Source organism: Syngnathus scovelli, chromosome 2 (assembly GCF_024217435.2).
Source record: "Syngnathus scovelli strain Florida chromosome 2, RoL_Ssco_1.2, whole genome shotgun sequence".
Classification (NCBI taxonomy): domain Eukaryota; kingdom Metazoa; phylum Chordata; class Actinopteri; order Syngnathiformes; family Syngnathidae; genus Syngnathus; species Syngnathus scovelli.
The window spans coordinates 6439008-6463563 of record NC_090848.1 but is presented as its reverse complement, the minus strand read 5'-3'; the positions used below and the strand labels follow the sequence as shown (position 1 = coordinate 6463563).

The window sequence follows — 24556 nt, the reverse complement described above, 5'->3', positions numbered from 1 at the left end:
ATTCTGCATCTTCAACTGCAGGGAAATTTTCAAAATATACGTTACAGCTGAATTGCATGAAGAATCGTGTATAAAATTGAGATATTTTAGAAGAAAAGCCAGATGAATGAATGTCAGTATTGCCCATGCTACAGCAGCCCTTGCAATTTGATGGACAGCTGCAGAACACTCTCATTGTGATGCGATCAGGAGATAAACACTAAAGCAAAGATGCCCAATTGCCAGGTCATTCAACAAAAGGTTCCCTCAAGGTCAGAGAAGCTTGAAAGCAGTGTCGCTTCCACTAGTGGCCTCTGCATTTACCAAACGTAACAACATTTCTCAAAACATGGGGCACATAAGCAATGACAGCAAATACACTATTGTAGAGTTCACCACAGTGACAGCCTGCATAACCCGGAGGTAAACTAGCTTGCACAGCACATTGTCAAGCCTGGTGACAGTTGTCTTTTTAAAAGGATGGAGGGACGGTTGCAATCGCAGGTTCAGCATGTTTCCACGGCTCCGTACACATTCTTGAGAGAACATGTCATTTACAGTATTTAATAACTTTGGTAGAATTTTCAAATGGTCATAAACATTTTATAAGTCATTCCAGAAGAGAATTCCCAACCTCCCATCTCTAAAGTGACTTACAAAATAAATGCTCCAATTTTCTCAAAGGTTGGTGCCTAATTTGTCCTCCAATTCTAGAATGACACTTGTTATTAAAGAGTAAAAAATAAATATATATATATATATACACACATACGTATATAGTATAGTGTATCGCTCAAGGTCACCCGGTGAAGCCCTCAGCTCACCCAAAACACTAATGACAATGAGAGGTAGAGAAAAAGCATGAAATCAGGAATAACATCTGGATTGCTTGTGACAAAAAGAGACTTGGCCAAAAGCTCCACCATCAGCACTTGTCGTATCTTCCGGTAATGGGAAAAACACGAACCAGTTCCCTCGTGGATGCATTTGCGTCGACGGGTAAGCACTTTGATTCCAGCGAGAGTGCTTTTCTTTGTCCCCTGCTCACGGCAACAAGGGAGACATAGCACCATTCAAACATATTGTACTAAACCTCTGCCTGTATATCTTCCCTGCTGCCTTGCACTTTTCCGCTGAACATAAATAGAAAAAAAATACAACTTAAGGCGTCTGACAGATGGAGGTTGAATCGTCGCATGCTTGCAGGCAGCTTGCTGTTGAGCTGCACTTTGTTACCCTGTGGCTTTTTTTCCGACTTTGCCCAAGATAACTGACCTTGGTCTCTCGCTGCATGTCTCATTTTATTATCAGTGTGCATCTTCTATCACATAACTTAAGAAGAGTAAGAAATGTCCTGTACTTCATTACTTCCGACATCTGCATACGTACATGATGAGCTTTCTCAGCAGCACCTCATACAATTCCTCACAAAATAGCTTCAGGCTACAACTGCACACAAGTGACACTGTTGTGATGAGCGGTGACACCTATTGCTGCTTAATGAGGTCTCACAAAGCCATATTTCACATGTCAGCTACATGTGTGTCATTGTGATACGACACTGTTGTGACATGCAGCACTGCTGAAACAGTAGCCCAAGGCCTCAGCTGCACCTTTCCAGTTGTCTGATAAAAATATCTGTAATTTACCATGGTCATATTAATCCTGATGTTTCATCCACTAAAAATCATATTGATTGCATTATATACTGTAAAACATGTTTTTTTGGCAGTCCAAATATTCATGTAAAAATGTGATTTTAAGATTGCGATTCTTTTCCTTCCACAAACAATAATCTGAAATCTAAAAATCAATTGTTGGTCCATTCTTTTTAGATAATTATGATGATGCATTGATATATATAGTCATTTTTTTCTTATCTCTACATGTAATAATGATAATTCATTTTATTTATTGGTACATTTCAGGGAACTCAAGGTCATCATGCAACATAATTGTTAAAAAAAAAATAAAACATCAATGAAAATAGCCAGTACTATGCTGAATGTCAAAAGAAGGATTTATTGTTTGCATCCTACAAATGTTCACAAGGAGCGACAGCAGTGACAGTCCTGTCCACATGCATCAGCAGCATCGCTCCTTGGGGCAGCCTGTCATCATTTTGCCTCTAACAACCTGCGTGGCGACAACACCTGCCCACATGCAGCCACACTAGTCATTGTGTTTATGGGTCACATCATGACGGCCGGTCATTTATCCTTTGGCAAGTCGCAAAACGCTGCTAGTCTGCCAGAATACAGAAAGTGTTGAGTATTTCTGACAATTGCTGCTGGATTACACTCATGCAGTGACTTGGAAAGCTTTTATACTGTAAATGGTGTAAAATGTTGGGTATGTATTGGGTTCTCTGCAAAACTAAAATGTCAAAACATTACAGCAGAAAGCATCTTTAATTATTTTACTGACAGAGTGGACTGGAATTTATCCCCCCAAAAAAATCCTTAAATCACTATTTGGTCATGACATTTCACATAATATTGACTCCAATGAAAATACTGGGAGTAAGAAACCCACAAAGCCTGCACACTCCACACATGAAGGCTGGAGCCAATATTTAAATTCAGAACCGTATGTAATACTGTATTTGAGTCAGGGGCGTCACTAGGGGATGGCCAGGGGTGGCCATGGCCACCCCTGAAAATTTGCTGGACACCTCACAGCACTGGGCGGAATAGATTGCATTCGCGTTAGTTGTGCTTTTCATACCAAATGTCAATTTCAAACTAGTTGTTTTGTTTACAATAAATATACTTTTAGAACTTATTTTTACATTACACAATAAAACAAATGGTTGTAGAACTCAAAATGTTTACTGTTAGTCTGTCCGCATACAATCATTCGGAACATTAAAGTGGGAGGGACACGATTTTTACAAATGTTACTGTTATTTTAAAAACTATAATACCCATGTTGCAATTTATGGTTTCTCGGATTAACCCACATTAACTTAGCACTGGATGGATTTTGCAGTATGCTTTGAACATCTTCCAGCCACGGTCGAATTGTGACCTCAACGACCCATCTGTTCGAATTTCTGGCTTGTAAAGTGAGCTCGTTATTTTCTTGTGGTTCATTTCAATTTTTGATTCACTTGGATTATACTGCCATGTTGTGTTGCTGGTTTATTTTTGGAGCGACGGGAGGATACGAAAGCCATTCAGAAAAGCGGTAACAACTCAAATCCGGTAACACGCACACACACAAGTCACCCACTTGGTGTCTCTATCGTCCAAGAGAATAAGTATATACTACATTAGGGGTAACAAATAACTGGCAAATGCAAAATAAATGCCAACTACTGTTTGACAGTCAATGTAACATCACTATATTTATTTTGAAATTTTCATGTACAAGCCAACAAAATTCAAACTGTAATGAATTTGTGAAGAAATAATTACCCCTTCTTGAAATCTTATTATATGTACAAGTAGTCTTTCTTTAGAAAAGCTTTTAGGGTGACTTTTTTTCCATTGTGTGCCCTGAAATTATAACACAAGACACCAAAGGCCGCCCCCCTGTTAGACAACCCATAAAAATGTCTTTTAGTATTCGTGTGCCACCCTAACAATTTATGTGTCCCCATCTGGCCACTTCTATGAGAAATTTCCGGAGGCGACCCTGGTTTGAGTGCTTGCGAGCGAGAATGAGAATGTCATGCTTACCCAACCTGACAAGGAATTTTTTCGCAGAGAAAAACTGCTCAGCCATAAGAGGGCAATGCTGCTGCCGTGAAATTTGAAAATATAAGTGTTCTCCAAAAAAATAGCAACATAGATGTGACAGATCTGGGTCTCCACTGGTGTGGAACAATTGTCTCAGATTTGTCAAAACGGTGCCACAACAACTCGCTTGTCATGTTTCGTGGAGTCAAGCTGTTGCTTCTGTGTCTGCCCGTTTTACTACTTTACCATTCCCAGTGGGCACCTACTTTGTAAAACCTACAAAAAAAAAAAAAAAAGGCAGAGTCATATCTTGGGAGATATAAAAACATGGTGATATAAAAGAAAAACCAAGGTGATGCTTATGCTTACTCTGATTTAGGTTTATAAAAAAAATATATCATTATGATATTAGAGTCTAATAACTTCTATCTCAGACTATAGTAAAAACAATTATTCTTATGTCATGTGATTACATTTCTAGTCAGCCACAAGAGAGAAGTCTCTGTGTTGTGCAAAGTCTCCCACTAATTAATTGGAATTTATTTGACGATATGACGTTTGAGTGATTGAAAGAGACAGTGATTTACTGAAGCACTGTGGATATAAAAAGTGAACATGTTTGATACCCCTTTTTTATATATATATATGTAAAGCAAACAAGAACATGATAAAAAAAATCCTGAACTTTAATTATTTGAAGCACCTTGTTTATGAATTGTGCTATATCAATAAAGTTGCCTTGCCTTTCCTCAATAGTACAACAATTTAAAGTCCTCTATCAAGGAAAAAAAGAGAAATTATATAACAAACCCTTTTAGATACAGATGGATGGCTGAAATATGAATATGCGTTTAGTTGTTTCATAGAACTTTTTAACAATATTATGTTTTTGATTTTTTTTATATTTACAAAGGATACTCTGATAATGAATAATAGAAGACAAGACAGATGCAGTGAAACTCTCAGCTGATGACAAGGTACTTAATCAGATCTATTTTAGAACGAGACCATCCAGGATGTTGAGCGAAACTGACACAACCCAATATTCCATATCCTGACATTTTTTTTCATTTGAGGCTCGCCTATGTGAGTGACAGCCTGAGGCCATAAAGTGACAGAAGGAAAAGGATGTGAGGTTTAAGTCCAGTTTTTAAGATGAATCTATCAATATTTAAATGTAGATATGTGCTTTTAAAGGCTTTTAGTGCTTTTCACAAGTGGGGCCAAGCAACTACATGATTGGAAAACTTTGTGCCCAGCAATGAGCATTACTCTCCAATTCTCAAAGTGAAGTGACCACCTTCAGCCGAAATGCATTTTCTCAAAATTCCCTGTGGCCACCACATCTCTGTCATTACTGCTGTAGTAAACTGGCAGGTAGAACATGATCAATAAGTTATTGTATAAATAACTCAAAGTGTAGATGTATTGTAAACAAAACAACTGAGATTTTTTTTATATATATGCAGTACATAGAAGAGTTACTTTCTTGTGGAATTTCTCACTTAATGAGTAGGTAGGCACTCCAGAGATGAGACTATTTGTAAGAATTAGAAGTGAAGTTAATATCATATGTCCATTTGAAATAATATTATCTTCTGCAGAATGTTCCCCATCAGACAAGCATTGGCTGTGCTGAACCCACATTGCTGCTGGAAGAAACGAGCGGAGTTTCTGGAGCATGACTACATATTAAGTCCATAATCACACACATTTCTTATTCATGGCCTAAAGGGATTTTGAATTATTTTGCAGCTGCGAGATTTTGGACTGGATGGCTTGCTTTTTACACTCTCTCTATTTTCTGTTTCCGTTAGGTAAAATCTAAAGTGTGACCTACAAACGATCTTTCAGCCGCTTCCCAATGGGATGAGACAAGATGTTCAGGAATACCCGTCGGGAATTTTAGCCTTGTTATCCTGCAACGTTCCAGATGGTTGGAACAATCCTGTGTGCTCCCTTTGAAATGTGTAGAGCGATAGCAGAGCAACCATTCCTCTTCAATTTAATTGACTTTCACTTTTTTGGGGCCCCACCTTGTAGGACCCAGAGTCCTCCATGACCTCCCCTATGGGCCTAATTGCTTTTGGCTGTCGAGCAGCTCGGTTTGAAGTTTAAAGAAAGAGAAGAGGCCCGGTTTACTGTAAAGTGGGCTCGGGATTGGAGGGACTTGATTTCCCATGGTGGATTTCTAATGACTTCTTAAGGAGACTGTGGGGCTCATCGGAGGAAAACAAGCAGAAAGACAGCCATGAGAAGTCTCCTCACAACATGAGATGAAATGGAGCCAGCGTTCAGGCAAAACAAAATGCACAGCAGGGATTCAGCAACACTCCGGGAGAGGAGCGAGACGGAGGGAGGGGGAAGGGGTGTTAGGGTGTGTTTCCTGGTGGCTATGGGTAGTTGGCTTGACATCTTAAGCTGATTGGTGCTAATCAAAATAAGCGCGAGAGGTCTGCTTTTTCTGCTCTCGCATTTCTGGAAGGAAATTGCACTGAGTGGTGCCTGATGGGGAAGGCCTTTGAATTGGAATGGGGATTGTTTAAGCCACAAATGGTGCACTTCAATTCAGTTTGCTGCAGCAAACACATTATTCCACAATTTCTGACCACTTACTCACTTACATTTGAAGGCAGAATTTAAGTTAAAACAAGTGACCGCGATCCCAGATATTAAAGAAGCATTGCAAAAGCGACAGAAAAATTTGAAGCCCCTTCCACTCCGATTCATACATTCTACGCAGCTTGGAATGTTGATATTGTTTGAAACAATTCAAAACTAGAACAACACCACATTAAAAGAAAATCTTCCCATCCACACAATGAACATCTGCCAACTTTTTGCTTTAGTTATGCTCCAGGTGGACTAGTTGAATCTTATCCATACACACAAACTGAAATAGTTTTTTTAAACATATTTATAATCAACTTCACTCTTTCCTTTGCTTTTATACATTTTTAAATGTATTGTTTATAAATGTGTTTAAATGTCCTATAAAAATAAAGTTACCTTACCTGAAGGTAAGGAATCACGAGAAGATGATGGCAGATTTCAATAAATCGTAGTGTACATTGTGAATTGATTTTGCAATCAGGGAAAGATACATGTGTAGACTTGCACATGCTGGACGATGAGGTTAATGTGCACAATTTGGCTCAGACCTTTTCCCCCCCTTTAACAGGAAATGTTTTCTTTTTCCCTGATCACATGAACCTATTGTCATGATTGCACAGGTGCAGTTTATTTAAGCATCACCACAAAGGCGGGGCAGGAATGATGGTTTCTTATTTCCTGTCCTGTTTTAAAATTCACTTTTAATGAATTTGTTGGAATACAACCAGTAAAGGGTAACACATTTTAATTTGTAGTTTATTGGTTCCCAATCCGAGGTTGGGATTTTTGTCAAACTTGCAATCCAAATCTAAGAATATCTGAATTACTCAAACTTGACCAAGAGCTGTGCAACAAAAAATAAAACTACATTAATAAGACGGAATGCATGCAGAGTTCCCCCACTACGTTGTAAACTGACACTTTCAGGCAGTGATCTCACCACATACAGGCCTGAGAAGTAGGAGTTTGTCAGGTGGGGGGGAAACGGGGCAGACAAATATGCATGAGAAACTTTACACGATTGCATCAGGTGGAGTTTTTTTGGCAATATCTTCTTACATTAACAAAACAAAGCAAATGTTAAGATTTATATTAAACACGTGCATGTTGTGTTAGCTGGTGGCAGAAAATAGACAGTTCACTGGCCCTTTAAGCCTCCTGCCCTGACTGACTTCCCCCTCCGTCATAAAAACCCCATGAGTTAGTTTTGCAATATGTAGAACATCCCAAACTTACTCCACCCTGAGTATAACCTCAAAAATGTGACAGGCTAAGACAAGAGCCGCAAATGTTTCTTTTCTTTTATCAGTTGGAAAATTCCAATGACGCCACTTTAACTTTTTAGTTTTGACTCTTAAACTTGCAGCACAGGCAGGTTTTCCTGTGTTTAAGTCCATTGTATTGTAAAGTGTGGGAACAGAAGTATCCATATGGGACGAGTAGGCAGGTTCCTGTAAAATGGAATTGCTGTTGTTGTTTTTAAGCATTGGATGCATTCATTGATGAGCAAACAAAAACAAAATATTTACCAAATGAAGGACTTGGAACCACATTTGATTAGAATATTCAATATCAAACAGATTAAGATGTTCATATTTGTAGGGAATTTTAGTTAAACATTGAATGATGCCCCCTAACCTGTTTTGACAGATATATCAGTCTTTTTTCTTTCAAGTGGTCGGGAATCTAGTGACTGCCATCATTCATCCTGCGTTCTGTGGCAAGGTCCTCCTTGCCTGACCCAGATACTGTAATAAGTGAGGAATCTGGCCAAAGCGGAGCACATGAGCTCAAATCTGGTCTTAAAACCACCCTCGGGTGGGCTGCGCTGGCACAAAAAGCCACTTAAGTAGGTCTACGTTTAATGTGTTCACAAAACAAATAGACTAGAATCCTGGTTGCAAATGTGCAGGATTGAGGTCTTGTGACGTGCAGCTGCTTCCAATGAGGGCATGAGGAGGAGGCGGTCGGTGGAGGTCAGGTGTTAACTAGACAGACAGACATCACATGGCGTGAGTGGCACTGCCTGAGGTTAATATACAGACTAGCTTTCATCACGGAGTCTGTAAAAAAAAAAAACTTTATTGGCTTAGGAAGCATACTTAAGTGTTCAAAGTGAACCCTGCATTCCTTACAATGAGGAAGAAGAAGCAGGAGTTCAACCAGGGAGGAAACATACAGGTATTAATGGAAATATAAGTAATGAAATACAAATAATAAGAAAACATTATCTGATGTGCAATCATGGATATAGAAACCTGTCCCAGGGTCATCATAAAAATATTTTCAAATACAGTCAGATTGGATACAATAAAATCACTCTTAACCTTTTTTTAATTTTCACACAAGCGTAACGCCAAGTGTAATTTTTTTTACAAATTAAGGCTCACAGTACGTGATTTAAGTTAATGACATACAGCATGTTCCTCTTCTGTAAGATGCCTTTACATTTCCTACCAATTAAATGTGAATTAGCTTTTGTTATAAGACGCATGCCTTCATCTATCAACTGCAGGCTGCTTCGAGACAAGACGATTTTTCACCATTTTGGTGGAATTGAACAAGCTACTCATCCGTACTGATTGAGAAATTAATGAGTTTAGATGAGCCTATGTGTTACAAGTGACACCACAATGAGCATCCTTCACTGTGATGGAGAGCTGCCATTAAACAGCCAAAGTGTGATAGGGAACTCAAGTGAGCTGTTGAGGTCACTGCTTTCACATCGGCACACATCCCCCATCCCATTATGTTATTTTCCTTCAGGAGCAGCTGGGATGGAATGCTTGGATCAATAGGCCTAAACTGGTGGTGTGTTGTCATCCCCCGCCTCCTCACCCCATCTCCTCCTCACGCATCATGCAATCAGTCATGCACAGCTGTAAAATAGAGACACAACAATGAGAATAAAGGATGAAGCGGAGAACTGAAGCGAACAGACGGCTTTGTCATGAGCTGATTCTCAATGAACTGGTTTTACTCCCAGAGTAAAATATTACTGTTTGAATGCATGTTGTCTAGTCCTGCCAATTTGCAGCATTTCAATTTGGTTAAGATAAGATTGAGGAAACTTACATGATGTGCAACATTCACACACCTGTGGTTGAACATCACCAGTTATTCTGAGGAGGGTCACATAAATGTCATTTTAAATATGGACAAAAAAACATGTACGAGTTCTCAATGCATATATATAATGTAGGACACACTTTTCAACAACAAAGGGTTTGAAGCAAAACACCTAAACTAATATTTTTAAATAATATATGACATCAATAATTTGGAATGACATGCAGTACAAACATAGGACTTCAATAATACAAAAATGAAGTGACTGAAAAAAAAAATACAACATATGAGAATTTGATTAAGTTCAAATTCTCATATGTTGAAACTTAAATAAGGAAAATAAATAATAATAAAAAATTGGTGTGCAGCCTGGTATTAGTGAGTTAGCATTTAATCACACATCTATGTAATAGTCATTCATATAAAACAAAAGTGAAGGCAAAAAGAGTCAAGTAAGAGTGGCTGAAGTAAAGACTTGCCAAAGACCTTTCTGTGGACTAAGTAAAAAAAACATTTGGCATCCTAACATAAGATTTAAATAATCGTATCATTGTCTAAATACTTTCCACCCCCCTTGTTTTATTTCATATCAACTGTGCAAGTGCACAGAGACAGAATCATGAAAACCCGCATGGTCCAACAATATTAGCCTGGAGGAAACTTGCTGCAGTGGTGAAAAAGTTTCAACTGTGCTCTGTAGCGTAGAAACACACATTTCCACTCAATCCAAAATAGTGTTAGTCCTGTGTTGTACAAATGGCTTAGTGAGCAAATGGGTCAAAGGTCATGTTGAGCTTGAAGAAAGTGATTTAACGTTCCAAAAATTCACTACACAGCCTTTTTCCCTAAGCACATGCAGGTTTGTTTTCACAGTTAATTGTATTCTCCTACATCCTGTTTGCTCCAAATGAAAGACAGGTGTTTTTGAATGAAGAAAAAAAAAATGCAATGAACCTAAAGAATGTTGTGTACAGAGCCAACAACCACACTTTAAAGTTTAATTTAATTTTCATTTATTTCAAAAGGAAAATATACAATTCAATAAATACTGTGGCAACAACATTGTCAAGGTGTCATCAGCATTAGAGAAAACATGAAAACACACGCAGGCAAAAGACGACATGAAAGTTTTGGGTCACAGCACTGGGACATTTTCAAACTTATGTTACAAGTGCGTCATTGCCTGTGTTTTTTTTATTTTTTAAAAACAGTTAAATTGCATTGCTCCAACACTGGCCGTCAGCACATGGACATTTTTTTAGTGTAGACCCTGATGACGCACGATAAAACAAGGTGTCTTTTGGTGCAAAGAAAGACAAGAACAAATCTTTCTTAGTTGTATAACCTTGACTAACAACCAAAGTAAGATGTTAACAGCACTGTACATTAAGGCAACATTAGCAATAGCTGCTCTCTCCTGGAGGTGAAAGGTCGATGCTTGATGACTTAGTACATTGAGTATAATCTTAAAATATACCATTTGCTAGTAGCACATGGAAAATTCAAGGGGTAATTAGTTGGCAAAGCTAGCAACCATTTGGCCTACAAATGAGACGGAGCCTACTGTGAAAGACGCCACTTTGGATGGCCAACGCAAATAACATTTTCGATGTTAATAATTAGTTTAGTAACAAACAACAACAACGATAAAACACCTTCTTGATCGAGACTTACAAGCTAAGTTTTATTTAGCACAAAACCGGGTTGGCGGTCACTGACAATTGTCGTTAGTCTACTTTTTATGGCTCCAGGTACGACACACATCATGAATAAATGCAACACCACCTGTTCTCACCGAATCATTGCATATTTTGTTGTAACTTTCCAAGGTAGCATAAATTGTTGCAACCTCTTGTAGCAATTGAGGCTTGATTTCACAAAGTTTGCTAGTTAGCTGTCAAAGAAAATCTAAAAAAGAAAAAAAAAAGAAAAAGTAAACAACGTTTGGTACTAACAAATAGAGGTTATCATAAATATCTGCTGACACCATAGATTGGTGTACAGAGGAAGGAATGATGAAATGGACCCTATTGGCTGCAGCAGCCCCTCATCTTTGGTACCTTGGTAGATTTGCTATCACATATTGACATGCTCAAACTTCTCAAAGAATAGTGATTAGCTCACAACCTTAACGCGCGGTCTACTTTGCTAAATGTTTAGTTGTTTTGAGGAATGTTGGACTGTCATAATTCCAATTACAGAAGATATGGAAACATGCTTCCTTTTGCATTTAATTTTGCCATCTAAAATGAATATTAAATAAATCTATAGGAAATTGATGACAAATTGACTCTTCATTTAACCGAACTTCAAACACCCAACCCTAGTGCAGACATGCAATTTCCAGAACAACCAATCATGGGAAAGTTCATCACCAAGGACTTCACATTTTACAACGTATCGCAGACGGGACAAACAGCAGCTTTGTTGTGCAGGGCTGCCATGACTTGACGGACAATGTGTTACTCTGAAGCTCAGCATCAACCACATCAGCACCTCTTTGCCCCTTTTTGTTGCGACCCACCCATACACCCACATGTCACATGTTCTTATGAGGGTTCCTATGACATCACTTTTCCAACTTAGTTCTTGTGGGCGTGACCTGCCTCAGCTTTGTTCTCCCGCAGGAAGCAGGATATAAGCAACTTCCCCAGCAGGTGGCACGCTGATAGATAGCTTCCTCGACAGCCGGACTTTGACGTGTCATTGGTGCGGTGTATTCCATAAACTTGTAGATGCGTTGACTTTCCAGACACAAAACAAGTCTTTCCCATGCGGGAAAGAAGCATTCCCTGTAGCTTCTTCCTGGCTGCTCCATGTTCAGTCCCCAATCCCGTCAGGCTCTTCCCCCTCAGTCACATGACAGAGCAACTTCTGGCCTTGTCCTTGCGGAGGTCTGAGGCTACAGCTGTCAGATCGGGTCTACCAGGCATGTGGGAAGTCCTCTTGCTGGCACGGGCGGTCTTGCTGCGCTTGACATTTTTGCCATTTTTGTTGATGCAGGCCAGCGTGGCCACGTGGAAAATGTCCCGCACGCTGTTCTCCGATTGCTGAGATGAGCACTCGATGTATGGCGCAGAGATCTGCTTGGCCATGCTGGAGCCCTGTGGAGGCAAAGTCAATGATGGATGGGGGCGGGTTCTGAGCTTCCATCATAAAAGGAAGGAAACTTGAGCGTACCTGGTCATAAGACACGGGGGCCTGCCGGTGGTTCGAGAGCTCGACGAGCGTGTTCAGGTCAGTGCGTAAGTCTGACTTGCAGCCAACCAACAGCATCTTTGTGTTGGGACAAAATTCCAGTATCTCCCCCTTCCACTGAAAAGAAACACACAAAGTCTCAGTTAAGGAGTTGATGCGGGAAGAAATGTCTACTGGTTCTACTTGGCAAAGGTTGATTTCTCGCTGGATTATGAGGTGCAAAGGTCAACACTGCAACTTCCTCTAGCCCCAAGGGCTTTGAACCTTGGAGTGGAGGTGGAGCTACAAATAATCTCCAAGTTTCCTTCCTGCCAACAATAGACACTCTGTGATGGATGGACAGTCTCTTCGGGCTTCGGCCAAATCCTCCTCTCGCCCAGGTGACTCGGTCAGTGGATCAAGTTCATCGAATAGAAACGTGAAATCGTGTTGCACACCTGATACGTAGACTGACTACTGTGGCAGACACATTCTACACATTTTACAAAAGTTGTTTCTGCCCAACTGGATATTTTTAGATTTTTACTTTGGAAGCGTTTAAAATCCCCCCCTCCTTTCCAAGTCTGGCACACGCTAAGGAAAAACTAAATACAGAAACAAAATCTTACAGAACATTGTTCAGTGCTTCACAGCAAAAACTCCGTATTGTAACCTTTACAGCAGTGCAACAACAAACAAGTGTAACACAAATAGAAGCAGGTTTTTATTTCGTGGAAATACCCTTAGCATTTCTTGAGTAATCCTGTTTCTGGGAAGCAGATATTCCACCAGTCTGACGATCAATGTGATTTACACCATAACGTGTGGACATCAGCCAGAACATTCACAATCAGCAGATAAAAACCACAACAGCTACACACTTCCATATCACATCAGTGGAATTGTGTCACTTCCTTCTTTCAGCTAAGTAACCGAGTTCCACATGACATCTTGACTGACTTCAGACTTTTGATCCAGACAGGCTTCTTGCCAGCAGATCAAACACAACCAAAGCCTGCATTGTTGACACACACAAAAGACAATTTAATCAAAGACAACTGACCTTCTTCAGAACGCTGTCTAGCGTTTCGGGGCGACTGATGTCAAAGCAGATGAGCACTGCATCCGAGTCCGGATACGAAAGAGGCCTCACATTGTCGTAATACGGAGAACCTGAAGGAAAGAGAAAAGAAGAGATGAGATAAACACATGATTCGCTCTTTTCGGGTGGGAGAGTCGATGGCTGCTCAAGTGAGAATGCAATCAATCAAAACAAACAGACACAAACCACCTTATCATTGTTGCTGGGGAAATTTGAGTATCGTCATAGTCGTACGATATTTCTCAAACCTGTCCAAGTCGGTTTGTGAATTGATCCATTTGAGAATTTTGGTCAAATGTTCTAGAGATAACATTAAAAATAGTAGAAAACCATTGATCTGGCAGATTTCTTCTAGCGAGCAAGCTTAATTGATAGTACATACAAAAAGAATAGGAGCCAACTAAGGCAAAGACGTGTTTCGTAATTAGTTTACTGTAGAAGCTATTTTGGGATCAGCCAATCCGGGATCTAGTGTCATCGGGAAAGAAAAAAGGAAATCAGCCGGGATCAGACAGGAATAGTGTGAAGTCCTCCTCATTTAAGGGAGGAGCCCATTCCGGATCTCTAAAAAACAATGATAACCATAGAAAGGAATGTAATTCAATTGATTGCATGACATAATCCATAGCAACTGAGAGAGCAAAACAAATAACAAAAAAATGTGCTGACTATGACAAGATCTTTCTCAGGAAAAAGGCCCTGCAGAAAAATAGAACCTCAGAGTGAGGGAACTACTCCCACCTCAAATTGAAGCCATATGCGACGGAGACGCCCTTTCGCCCCAACAGACATCATGATCAGGAAGTGTTGGGGGGAGGGGTGGGGGTTGTGTAATGTCAAGGTGAGTCAAGATCACATGACAAGTTATGGCCGACCACACACAATTGGCTGCAAAAAATCTGGGGAATTTTGTTATGGGGAATTCAAGTCTCCCCTGGGAGGTCCGTTTCCAAACAGTGAGCAGCCAGGAATGCACACAAAGTCACACACATATTAGACTCTCTTGATTCAAACAGTCTTGGTGGGCCACAATGGAGGGGGAGGGGCACCATTCAAACAACTCGTGCTTCCTTTCAGGTGAAATAAAACAGTGACACTGGCTGATGAATACATGAACCCAGTCACCCATTGGGAGAACCAGAGTTACTTGAGGGAGCATGTGAAATAGGGCTTGTCATCCATCCTTTGCGGATGGAAAACAGAAGTGTCAAAATTAAGCAGAAACAATTCAATTATCAAATGGATCGCATCATTTTTCGAGTTATCATTTAGAGACATCTTTTAATTAAAAATTGTCCAAAATCCTCTGATTTCAAGTTCTCAAAAGTAATAATTCTAGGATTTATTTTTTGCTCCTCTTATTTATTTGTTGTGTTATTTATTCATTATTTATTCAGCACGCAATTGTTTACTTGATTGTCTATTGTGTGCCATGTCTTGTCACCGTGGGATAGCAGGGAACGAAATTTCGGTTTCTTTGCGTGTCTTTGGCATGTGAAGAAATTGACAATAAAGCTGACTTTGACTTTGATTTCTTTCATCCTTTGTTTATAATTTGTGTCTAATCAAATGAAGACATTTGCAAACATCTGCTTTTACTTGTGTGATATTGCCTAACTGTTGTTCAGTTGTTTTTTAATCACTACAAATTGCAAAATAACAAAAATAATTAGTTAATAAACTGTAAATGGACAAAATATCTTTAAATATACTAAGATTGCATCCAATGAATCGGTAGAATAACCGATTCTGAAAAAATTCGATAGTGACAGCCATGGTGTAAAATAATCAAAAATGTTTCACTTTTGACTCGACAGTGATAAGTACAAAGATAGAGTACCCCGTATTGTGCATCACACAAGAGTTTTAGCATAAACAATGTCTCAACAAACTATATGGCCACACGCTGGGTATGCCACAATGAAAATAAAAAATCTTTCTTCACTTTGTCTAAAAAAAAAATCTTGCTCTGCTGAAGAATTACATTGCCAGATGGAAAACTGGATTTTTTCCAAACAGTGCATTATAAATGCTGCCTGTAGAACTTATTTTTTTAACCAGTGTTAAAAATATGCCCAGTGATGGATCTTTCTGTGGTATAGAAGGCCATCTTGGCAGCATGTTAAAGAAGTGGATAAATGCCCGTTTACATTGAAATATTATGGGGTGTGATGTTTGAGGGATTCAGCCGCGTTGCGCTCCGGTTGCAGCCCTGCGTTCCACAATGTTACTGCTTCCAAATGTTGATCCAGGGGGGGCGATTCTATGAAAACATTTCCACCAAGGGCTCCAGTTGAGCTCACCACAGTACAGTATAAAACATTCAACTGATCTGGTTGATGTTTTCACCACAGGGTGTTGTAGGCTAAGGTACAGAGGACTGGTTTTGGTAAACTATGACTCCATTTTGAAAACAGAAATAACTCCAGAAAAAGAAATACATATAACACAAATGAGCAGACTTGAACTGTGCTGCTGGGTGCAAAAGTTGCTTTGGTTTGGCCATAACTAATTTGAAAGTGAAAGTATGACATGGTCAGTGTCATGCTCCAAACTATACAAAACACATTCTTCTTATGTCGAAAATGCCGTTTCGTTTTCTCATGTGGTTTGTTCAAGGTTTTTATAGGTTTCATTATTAAACTCTTAGCAGCAGACATTATCGTCCTTTCACATCAAGAAAGAATTTGGGATTAACCACAGGAATCTTTTCCTCATCTTTCATGGCTGTCACGTTCAAAAGCAACCGCATCACACATTTCCTTTTTTTTTTCTCAGCACTTCAGTTGCTGGAACCAATCATTGGAATTACAAGACCCTGTGACTGAAAGGGCCAGAGACAGTTCTGCAAAAAAAGTGCTTTTAGCAAACCGGTGAAAAGAAACACACACTGTGTGTATACGTTGGAAGACATCAGACCAGAAGTGTAAATGAGGAAAAATTTGGACCGCCTTCACCCCTACCCCTGCCCTCAACATTTTTTTTTTTTTCACACCAGCTTTCACACTCAAGCCTGTTTCTCTTCACAGCAACTGCAATGACAATCGCCATGTTAACCTCAAACCTTGTGGTGCTTCGATACTAGTTTGGAATGCAATCCATCATACTGACTGTAAACTCTTGTCGACAACACTGCCTTGCGTGTGCTGCATGCAAGTTAGCCTCAGCAGAGGTATGGAATGACCTGTTGATTAAATGCATAGCTGTCATAGCCGAGCTTCAGCGGAGGGACGTATTGTGTGTGTGTGTGTGTGTGTGTGTGTGTGTGTGTGTGTGTGTGTATGCACAGGTGTTGCACCATCTGTGGAAAAAGAGATAAGTATGTTCTAGCCTTACGAAACTTGTACAGTACATATAACTCACTCAACCGAGACAAAAGGTCCATGCAATTGTTTTTTATGCTATTGTTAATCCCAATATAAGGATGACGCAATACTACTAAGGCTATTTGTGATGAAAGATGTTTCCTAGAAGTCTGCGTCACCTTCTTTCAAAGTAAATACAGAAAGGCATCTTAATGTGTGAATTTGATGAGTAATTTCAGTCTGAATACTGGTATCGGAAAACATGCACATTTTGGAATCACTGAACATGATCAAACTAAATATGTCTATTTTTGTGGAGGGTTGGGCATGACTACCTTTATAGAAACAGTCAAGAAATCTGGGGAAAAAAAAATCATATAGGATTGAAATAAAATAGAGACAAACTATTTGTCCAGATAGAGACCACAATTGAAGTTCGTGTTTGATGTAAAATAGCTTTCCCATAATACTGCACGCAACAAGGTGAGGCCGAGGGCATTGCCTTTCAATTTGTGTACGCTGGCTTCTACTGCCAATTGACTAATTCATCCATGATTCAATTTGTCTGTGTAGGACTAGCCAACCACGCCACTTCAATTTCACCCTGCTAAGGATCCGAACCTGTGGACACAATAGCCTTCTTTGTCCAGGGGTTGGCGAAACCTTTAGTCTGAGGAATGCCAGACACGCAGCTCTAATTCGAGTCCTGAAATGCGATCCGATGCAACAATGGCTTGCAGAGTGGGGAAGGGAGCACATTCCCGGAAATACTTGTCACGATGCGGGAGGCTGATCTCGGTCCTAGTTTGACCTGGGCTCAGACTGCAGGTGTTCACTCAATTTAAAATAAATAGTGCTCACTGGAATGAAGGCCTCATGGGCAAAATGGAAGGCAGTTCCTTCTCTCAGGGGTCTTGTCTGCCTTAAAGGGGAAGTCAACTCTAAATTTTCTTTACAATAATGTGTTGAATGTACCCCTACTAGTCTAAACACAGCATTTTGATTAGTATTGTGCTTGAAGAATGAGTTAAGCAGCAATATTCACCTGTTTATTCATCATTTTCCATCCATCCATCCATCTTCTTCCGCTTATCCGGGGTCGGGTCGCGGGGGCAGCAGCTTTAGGAGGGACTCCCAGACTTCCCTCTCCCCAGCCACTTCATCCAGCTCATCCCGGGGGATCCCAAGGCGTTCCCAGGCCAGCTGAGAGACATAGTCTCTCCAGCGCGTCCTGGGTCGTCCCCGGGGTCTCCTACCGGTGGGACATGCCCGGAACACCTCCCCAGGGAGGCGTCCAGGAGGCATCCTGATAAGATGCCCGAGCCACCTCATCTGGCTCCTCTCAACGTGGAGGAGTAGCGACTCTACTCCGAGTCTCTCCCGGATGACCGAGCTTCTCACCCTATCTCTAAGGGAGAGCCCGGACATCCTGCGGAGAAAACTCATTTTGGCCGCTTGTATCCGAGCTCTCGTTCTTTCGGTCACGACCCATAGCTCGTGACCATAGGTGAGGGTAGGAGCGTAAATCGACCGGTAAATTGAGAGCTTTGCCTTTTGGCTCAGCTCTCTCTTCACCACAACGGACCGGTACAGGGTCCGCATTACGGCCGACGCTGCACCGATCCGCCTGTCGATCTCACGCTCCATCCTCCCCTCACTCGTGAACAAGACTCCGAGATACTTGAACTCCTCCACTTGGGGCAGGATCTCATCCCCGATCCGGAGAGGGCATTCCACCCTTTTCCGATCGAGGACCATGGACTCGGATTTGGAGGTGCTGACCCTCATCCCGACCGCTTCACACTCGGCTGCGAACCGTTCCAGCGAGAGCTGGAGATCACGGCCTGAAGAAGCCAACAGCACCACGTCATCTGCAAAAAGCAGAGACGCGATGCTGAGGTCCCCAAACCGGACCCCCTCAACGCCTCGGCTGCGCCTAGAAATTCTGTCCATACAAATTATGAATAGAATCGGTGACAAAGGGCAGCCTTGGCGGAGTCCAACCCTCACTGGGAACGAATCCGACTTACTGCCGGAAATGCGGACCAGACTCTGGCATCGGTGATACAGGGACCGAACCGCCCTTATCAGTTGGCTCGGCACCCCGTACTCCCGAAGCACCCTCCACAGAACCTCCCGAGGGACACGGTCGAACGCCTTCTCCAAGTCCACAAAACACATGTGGACTGGTTGGGCGAACTCCCATGCACCCTCGAGGATCCTGCCGAGGGTGTAGAGCTGGTCCACTGTTCCACGGCCAGGACGAAAGCCACACTGCTCCTCCTGAATCCGAGGTTCGACCTCCCGACGGACCCTCCTCTCCAGCACCCCTGAATAGACCTTACCAGGGAGGCTGAGGAGTGTGATTCCCCTGTAATTGGAACACACCCTCCGGTCCCCCTTCTTAAAGAGGGGAACCACCACCCCAGTCTGCCAATCCAGAGGCACTGTCCCCGATGTCCACGCAACGTTGTAGAGGCGTGTCAGCCATGACAGCCCCACAACATCCAGAGCCTTTAAGAACTCCGGGCGGATCTCATCCACCCCCGGGGCCTTGCCACCGAGGAGTTTTTTAACTACCTCAGTGACTTCGACCCCAGAGATTGGAGAATCCGCCTCAGAGTCTCCAGGCCCTGCTTCCTCAATGGAAGGCGTGTAGGTGGAATTGAGGAGGTCTTCGAAGTATTCTCCCCACCGACTCACGACGTCCCGAGTCGAGGTCAGCAGCACGCCATCCCCACTGTAAACAGTGTTGACGTTGCACTGCTTCCCCCTCCTGAGACGCCGGATGGTGGACCAGAATTTCCTCGAAGCCGTCTGAAAGTCATTCTCCATGGCCTCACCGAACTCCTCCCACGCCCGGGTTTTTGCTTCAGCAACCGTCGAAGCCGCGTTCCGCTTGGCCATCCGGTACCTGTCAGCTGCCTCCGGAGTCCCGCAGGCCAAAACGGCCCGATAGGACTCCTTCTTCAGCTTGACGGCATCCCTTACCGCCGGTGTCCACCAGTGGGTTCGGGGATTGCCGCCACGACAGGCACCAACGACCTTACGGCCACAGCTCCGGTCGGCCGCCTCAACAATGGAGGCGCGGAACATGGTCCACTCAGACTCAATGTCCCCCGCCTCCCCCGGGACATGGGAAAAGCTCTGCCGGAGGTGGGAGTTGAAGCTCTTCCTGACAGGAGATTCTGCCAGACGTTCCCAGCAGACCCTCACAGAGCGTTTGGGTCTGCCAGGTCGGACCGGCATCTTCCCCCACCATCGGAGCCAACCCACCACCAGGTGGTGATCAGTTGACAGCTCCGCCCCTCTCTTCACCCGAGTGTCCAAAACATGCGGCCGCAAATCCGATGACACGACTACAAAGTCGATCATCGAACTGCGGCCTAGGGTGTCCTGGTGCCAAGTGCACACATGGACACCCTTATGTTTGAACATGGTGTTCATTATTGAAAATCCGTGTCGAGCACAGAAGTCCAACAATAGAACACCGCTCGGGTTCAGATCAGGGGGGCCGTTCCTCCCAATCACGCCCTTCCAGGTCTCACTGTCATTGCCCACGTGAGCATTGAAGTCACCCAGTAGAACGATGGAGTCCCCAGAAGGAGCGCTCTCCAGCACTTCCTCCAGGGACCCCAAGAAGGGTGGGTACTCTGAGCTGCCGTTTGGTGCATAGACACAAACAACAGTCAGGACCCGTCCCCCCACCCGAAGGCGGAGAGAGGCTACCCTCTCGTTCACCGGGGTGAACCCCAATGTACAGGCGCCCAGCCGGGGGGCAATAAGTATACCCACACCTGCTCGACGCCTCTCACCGTGGGCAACTCCAGAGTGGAAGAGAGTCCAGCCCCTCTCGAGAGGGCTTGTACCGGAACCCAAACTGTGCGTGGAGGCTAGTCCGACTATATCTAGTCGGAATCTTTCTGCCTCGCACACCAGCTCGGGCTCCTTTCCAGCCAGAGAGGTGACATTCCATGTCCCAAGAGCCAGCTTCTGCAGCCGGGGATCAGACCGCCAAGGTCCCTGCCTTTGGCTGCCGCCCAGCTCACATTGCACCCGACCCCTTCGGCCCCCCCCACAGGTGGTGAGCCCATGGGAAGGGGGACCCACGTTTCCATTTCGGGCTATGCCCGGCCGGGCCCCATGGGCGAAGGCCCGGCCACCAGACGCTCGCCTTCGAGCCCCGCCTCCAGGCCTGGCTCCAGAGGGAGGCCCCGGTGACCCGCGTCCGGGCGAGGGAAAACAAAGTCCATTTATGTTTTTCATCATAAGGGGCTTGGGTGAGCCGTGCTTTGTCTGACCCCTCACCTAGGACCCGTTTGCCATGGGTGACCCTACCAGGGGCATGAAGCCCCCGACAACATGGCTCCTAGGATCATAGGGGCACAGAAACCCCTCCACCACGATAAGGTGACGACTCGCGGAGGGGTTCATCATTTTGCCACTTGAAAATAACATCACAGTTGCCAGTTCTCAACCAATCATAGCTCAGCTTAAAAAGAACTGGTGAGCTGTGATTGGTTGTGACTTGAGCCATCGTGATTGAGGTCATTTTCAGTCGACAGCAAGTAGCAAAATGGCCGCCGTAAAAACAGGTGGATTTTGACTATTAGTATTCCACAAACAAAACATTAATCACAATGTCGTGTTTAGACCAGTTGGGCTTCACAGAACATTTTACGACAAAGAAGGTTTTGGGGGTTGACTTCCCTTTAATGACCCGAATTAGCCCTATCTAGTCCTCCATCGTTAAACACACACCGCTCATTAGGTTGCCCATCAGGACACAACAAAGACTCCCTACAACCACCATATGTGTGTAGGTGTTTTCTAGAAAGGGGGTGGGGGATCTGAGATTGTGTTTGACTCCATTTGTGTGCTTTGGTCTTTATCTAAGCCCTTTGTTTGAGTGCATGCTAGGACATAGCTCATAATGGATCGATTGGGTGGCTCTATCAGCGAGTGTCTGAGCTTGGGTGGGTGTTTAATATGAGGTGGGGTCAGGTTGACATCTCACAAATTCAAAGGAAACACCTCCTCAAACACATTGAAAGATGCAAACATAGTTCTATGAAAGCTAGAGAAAGGAAAAATGGCCCCGGGCGACTGGCCAACACAGTGCTACAAAACATGCTTTCTTTTTTCCTTTCCTTTCCTTTTCTTCGCCTTTCCCAAGTCACACAAACAGTGGGCGTGAAGGAATTTCAAATGCTACCAATATTTAACAGATGTTTCTTCTCCTATTTCCCTCCAAGAAATAAGTCTTACAGGGATTCACCTTTGTTTGCAGTCTTGCTAAGGCTGATTGAATATTTAGAGGTCTAAAAAAAGTTACTGCAACACCTCTGAGGAATTCCAAACCTGAGAAGAACAACAGCTGGCTGTCTGCTTGGCCCCACCCATGCCCATTTTCAGAATCCTTCTCTCCCCCCCCTCAATACACATACATGCAACATATGCTGCACTTGTGCCTGACGGACTGACTGCTGCGCTTTTCACTGCTCGGACATTGATGGATGCGAGATGTGTTGTTTACACCCCCCAACACAAACACACGCATACACAGGACGCTTCAGCTCATTTGGCCCCTGATCGTAAACTTTACAAAACAAGAGAATCAGGGCGGGGGTGAAGAGGCAGTATATATGTTGCAAGACTTCACTTTTCTCAAAACTAGGCACAGTTCCAAAAGTGTGTTATCCAGATGACCATTGTGCTTTTTTGTTTGCATACTTAGACTTTAGTCAGATGAAAGGGTTCATATTCTTATCAAGGATTAATAGAAAAATGTAAATATTTTATCCAGGCTACATGTTGGGACGCATCAGGGGAACATCTATTCATAGTGCAAAGCAGTGAGGTCAGTTTCGGAAATGATGCGACTTTCATGTAGCACAAAACCACAGTCATGTATGACATAACACAAGACATTCCTCATAAAGGATTCAAAGCTATAAATGTGTTTTGCTTTTTTTTTTTATTTCAAAAGGAGGAACAAGGGGCGTTCAGTGGTGATCACGGTAAGAGAACAATAGGCCCTCCACCCCAAAACTAAGGTGATCAAAGCATCATAATTTGACACCAAAAATAAATTAAATAACTTCATTATATCTTATGTTCTCTTAGAAAAATGCGTTTTGGGTTAGGGTTAGGGTTAGGGGTCAGAGAGAAAGAGTTGAAGCATATTCATGAAGCAGAGACGTGCGCATGCAAATGTGGCCTTGTTACCTGAGGTGTCCCACAGGCTGAGTTCAATCCTCTGGGTGTCGATTTCAAAGCTGGCCGTGTAGTTCTCAAACACAGTGGGGACATAACTCTGATGGGAGCAAAACGCAGTGCAATATTAGGAAGAGAATCGCCGCATCACTGCACGCATGCACGCCCTAAATCTCTCATCCCATGGATTGTACATCCACGCATCATAGAATGGAGGATGAGTGCACGGTCATCGTTACTGGGGCATCCGAGGTTTATTTGTGCTCTTGAATTCACAACATGCATGCCGCTAAAGGTTCTTACCTCAGGGAAACAGTCCTTGGCGAACACGTGAAGCAGCGCGGTCTTCCCACACTGGCTGTCTCCTACCACCACGATCTTACACTTGACACTCGGACTAGGATCCATGGCGGATTTCACGGAGAGTTTCTGACACGGGCGTCTTTCCTTCATTGATTCCCACCGGGGAGAGTGACTGTGATTTAAAAGCTAAAAAGAGTCGTTTGATGCGTGTGGATGCTTGACAGCGCCTTGCTGACAGACTACTCGAGTTGTCTGCGCCTGCTCCAAGCCGGTGGAAACCTCTCCCTCTCGCTTTTATAGGGTGACGGTAACCAATGATGAGTGGCGCTTCCCCTCACCTCCACGCCCCCTCGCGTGGATCCAGCGATCCAGTGATCCAGCTCCGGCCTTTGCCGTGATCCCCTTCGTACAGCCAAGCCACACGCAACTGGCTGCAGTCTTGTCTGCCGTTTTGGCGTCCCCTCCTGGTTGTAAGTGTAAAAAAAAATGTAGACAGGTCCAACTCGACAGAGAGGCCTTTTTTTGTGTTTCAGTGTGTCTGTGTTTCAAATTATTTTATATTTTTTAATTGTTTATTTTTTATTTTAGAGTACTTCTTTGAGTGTTTTTCATACAGAAATTTACTGTAATTGTGGCTTTACTACTGCAGAAACATTGCACCAGTGTCAGTTCAAGTAGTTCCATGTCGCTGCAGTATAATAAGTGCAATGGATAATACCGCTTCTTAATAATTAATAATTCTTGATTGCCAAGTTGCTAAGAAATTTCTGGCTAGACTTTTAATTGAGAAGTATTCCACACATTGCACGGCAGGCCACTTGCTTTTATCTGTCGGTCATCGTTTAATTGGATGGCTGGATGGATGGATGGATGGATGGATGGATGGATGGATGGATGGATGGATGGATGGATGGATGGATGGATGGATGGATGGATGGATGGATGGATGGATGGATGGATGGATGGATGGATGGATGGATGGATGGATGGATGGATGGATGGATGGATGGATGGATGACCAGATGGATGGATGACCAGATGGATGGATGACCAGACAAAGAGCATACTGTAATTAACATTACATTTTACTCCACAATGCACATATAGAA

At 43.0% G+C, this 24556-nt stretch overlaps 1 protein-coding gene across 1 annotated transcript; it reads right to left on the bottom strand.

The window, feature by feature from the left end:
- Positions 1 to 10340: 10340 nt before the first annotated feature.
- rnd3a (Rho family GTPase 3a) lies at positions 10341 to 23738 on the bottom strand. The gene is made up of 5 exons (XM_049753794.2): positions 23448 to 23738; positions 23157 to 23244; positions 13585 to 13694; positions 12525 to 12659; positions 10341 to 12448 (listed from the first exon to the last, which is right to left on the bottom strand). Exons 1-5 carry the CDS (start codon positions 23595 to 23597, stop codon positions 12200 to 12202), a joined length of 732 nt encoding a protein of 243 aa, XP_049609751.1. The 5' UTR covers positions 23598 to 23738; the 3' UTR covers positions 10341 to 12199.
- Positions 23739 to 24556: the final 818 nt, after the last annotated feature.

Coding starts and splice junctions, on each gene's coding strand:
- rnd3a (XM_049753794.2), bottom strand. CDS start 23,597: ATGAAGGAAAGACGCCCGTGTCAGAAACTCTCCGTGAAATCCGCCATG. Junction 13,695..23,156: donor CAGCCTGTGGGACACCTCAG/GTAACAAGGCCA, acceptor TCTTTCCTTCAG/GTTCTCCGTATTACGACAAT. Junction 12,660..13,584: donor TAGACAGCGTTCTGAAGAAG/GTCAGTTGTCTT, acceptor GTTTCTTTTCAG/TGGAAGGGGGAGATACTGGA.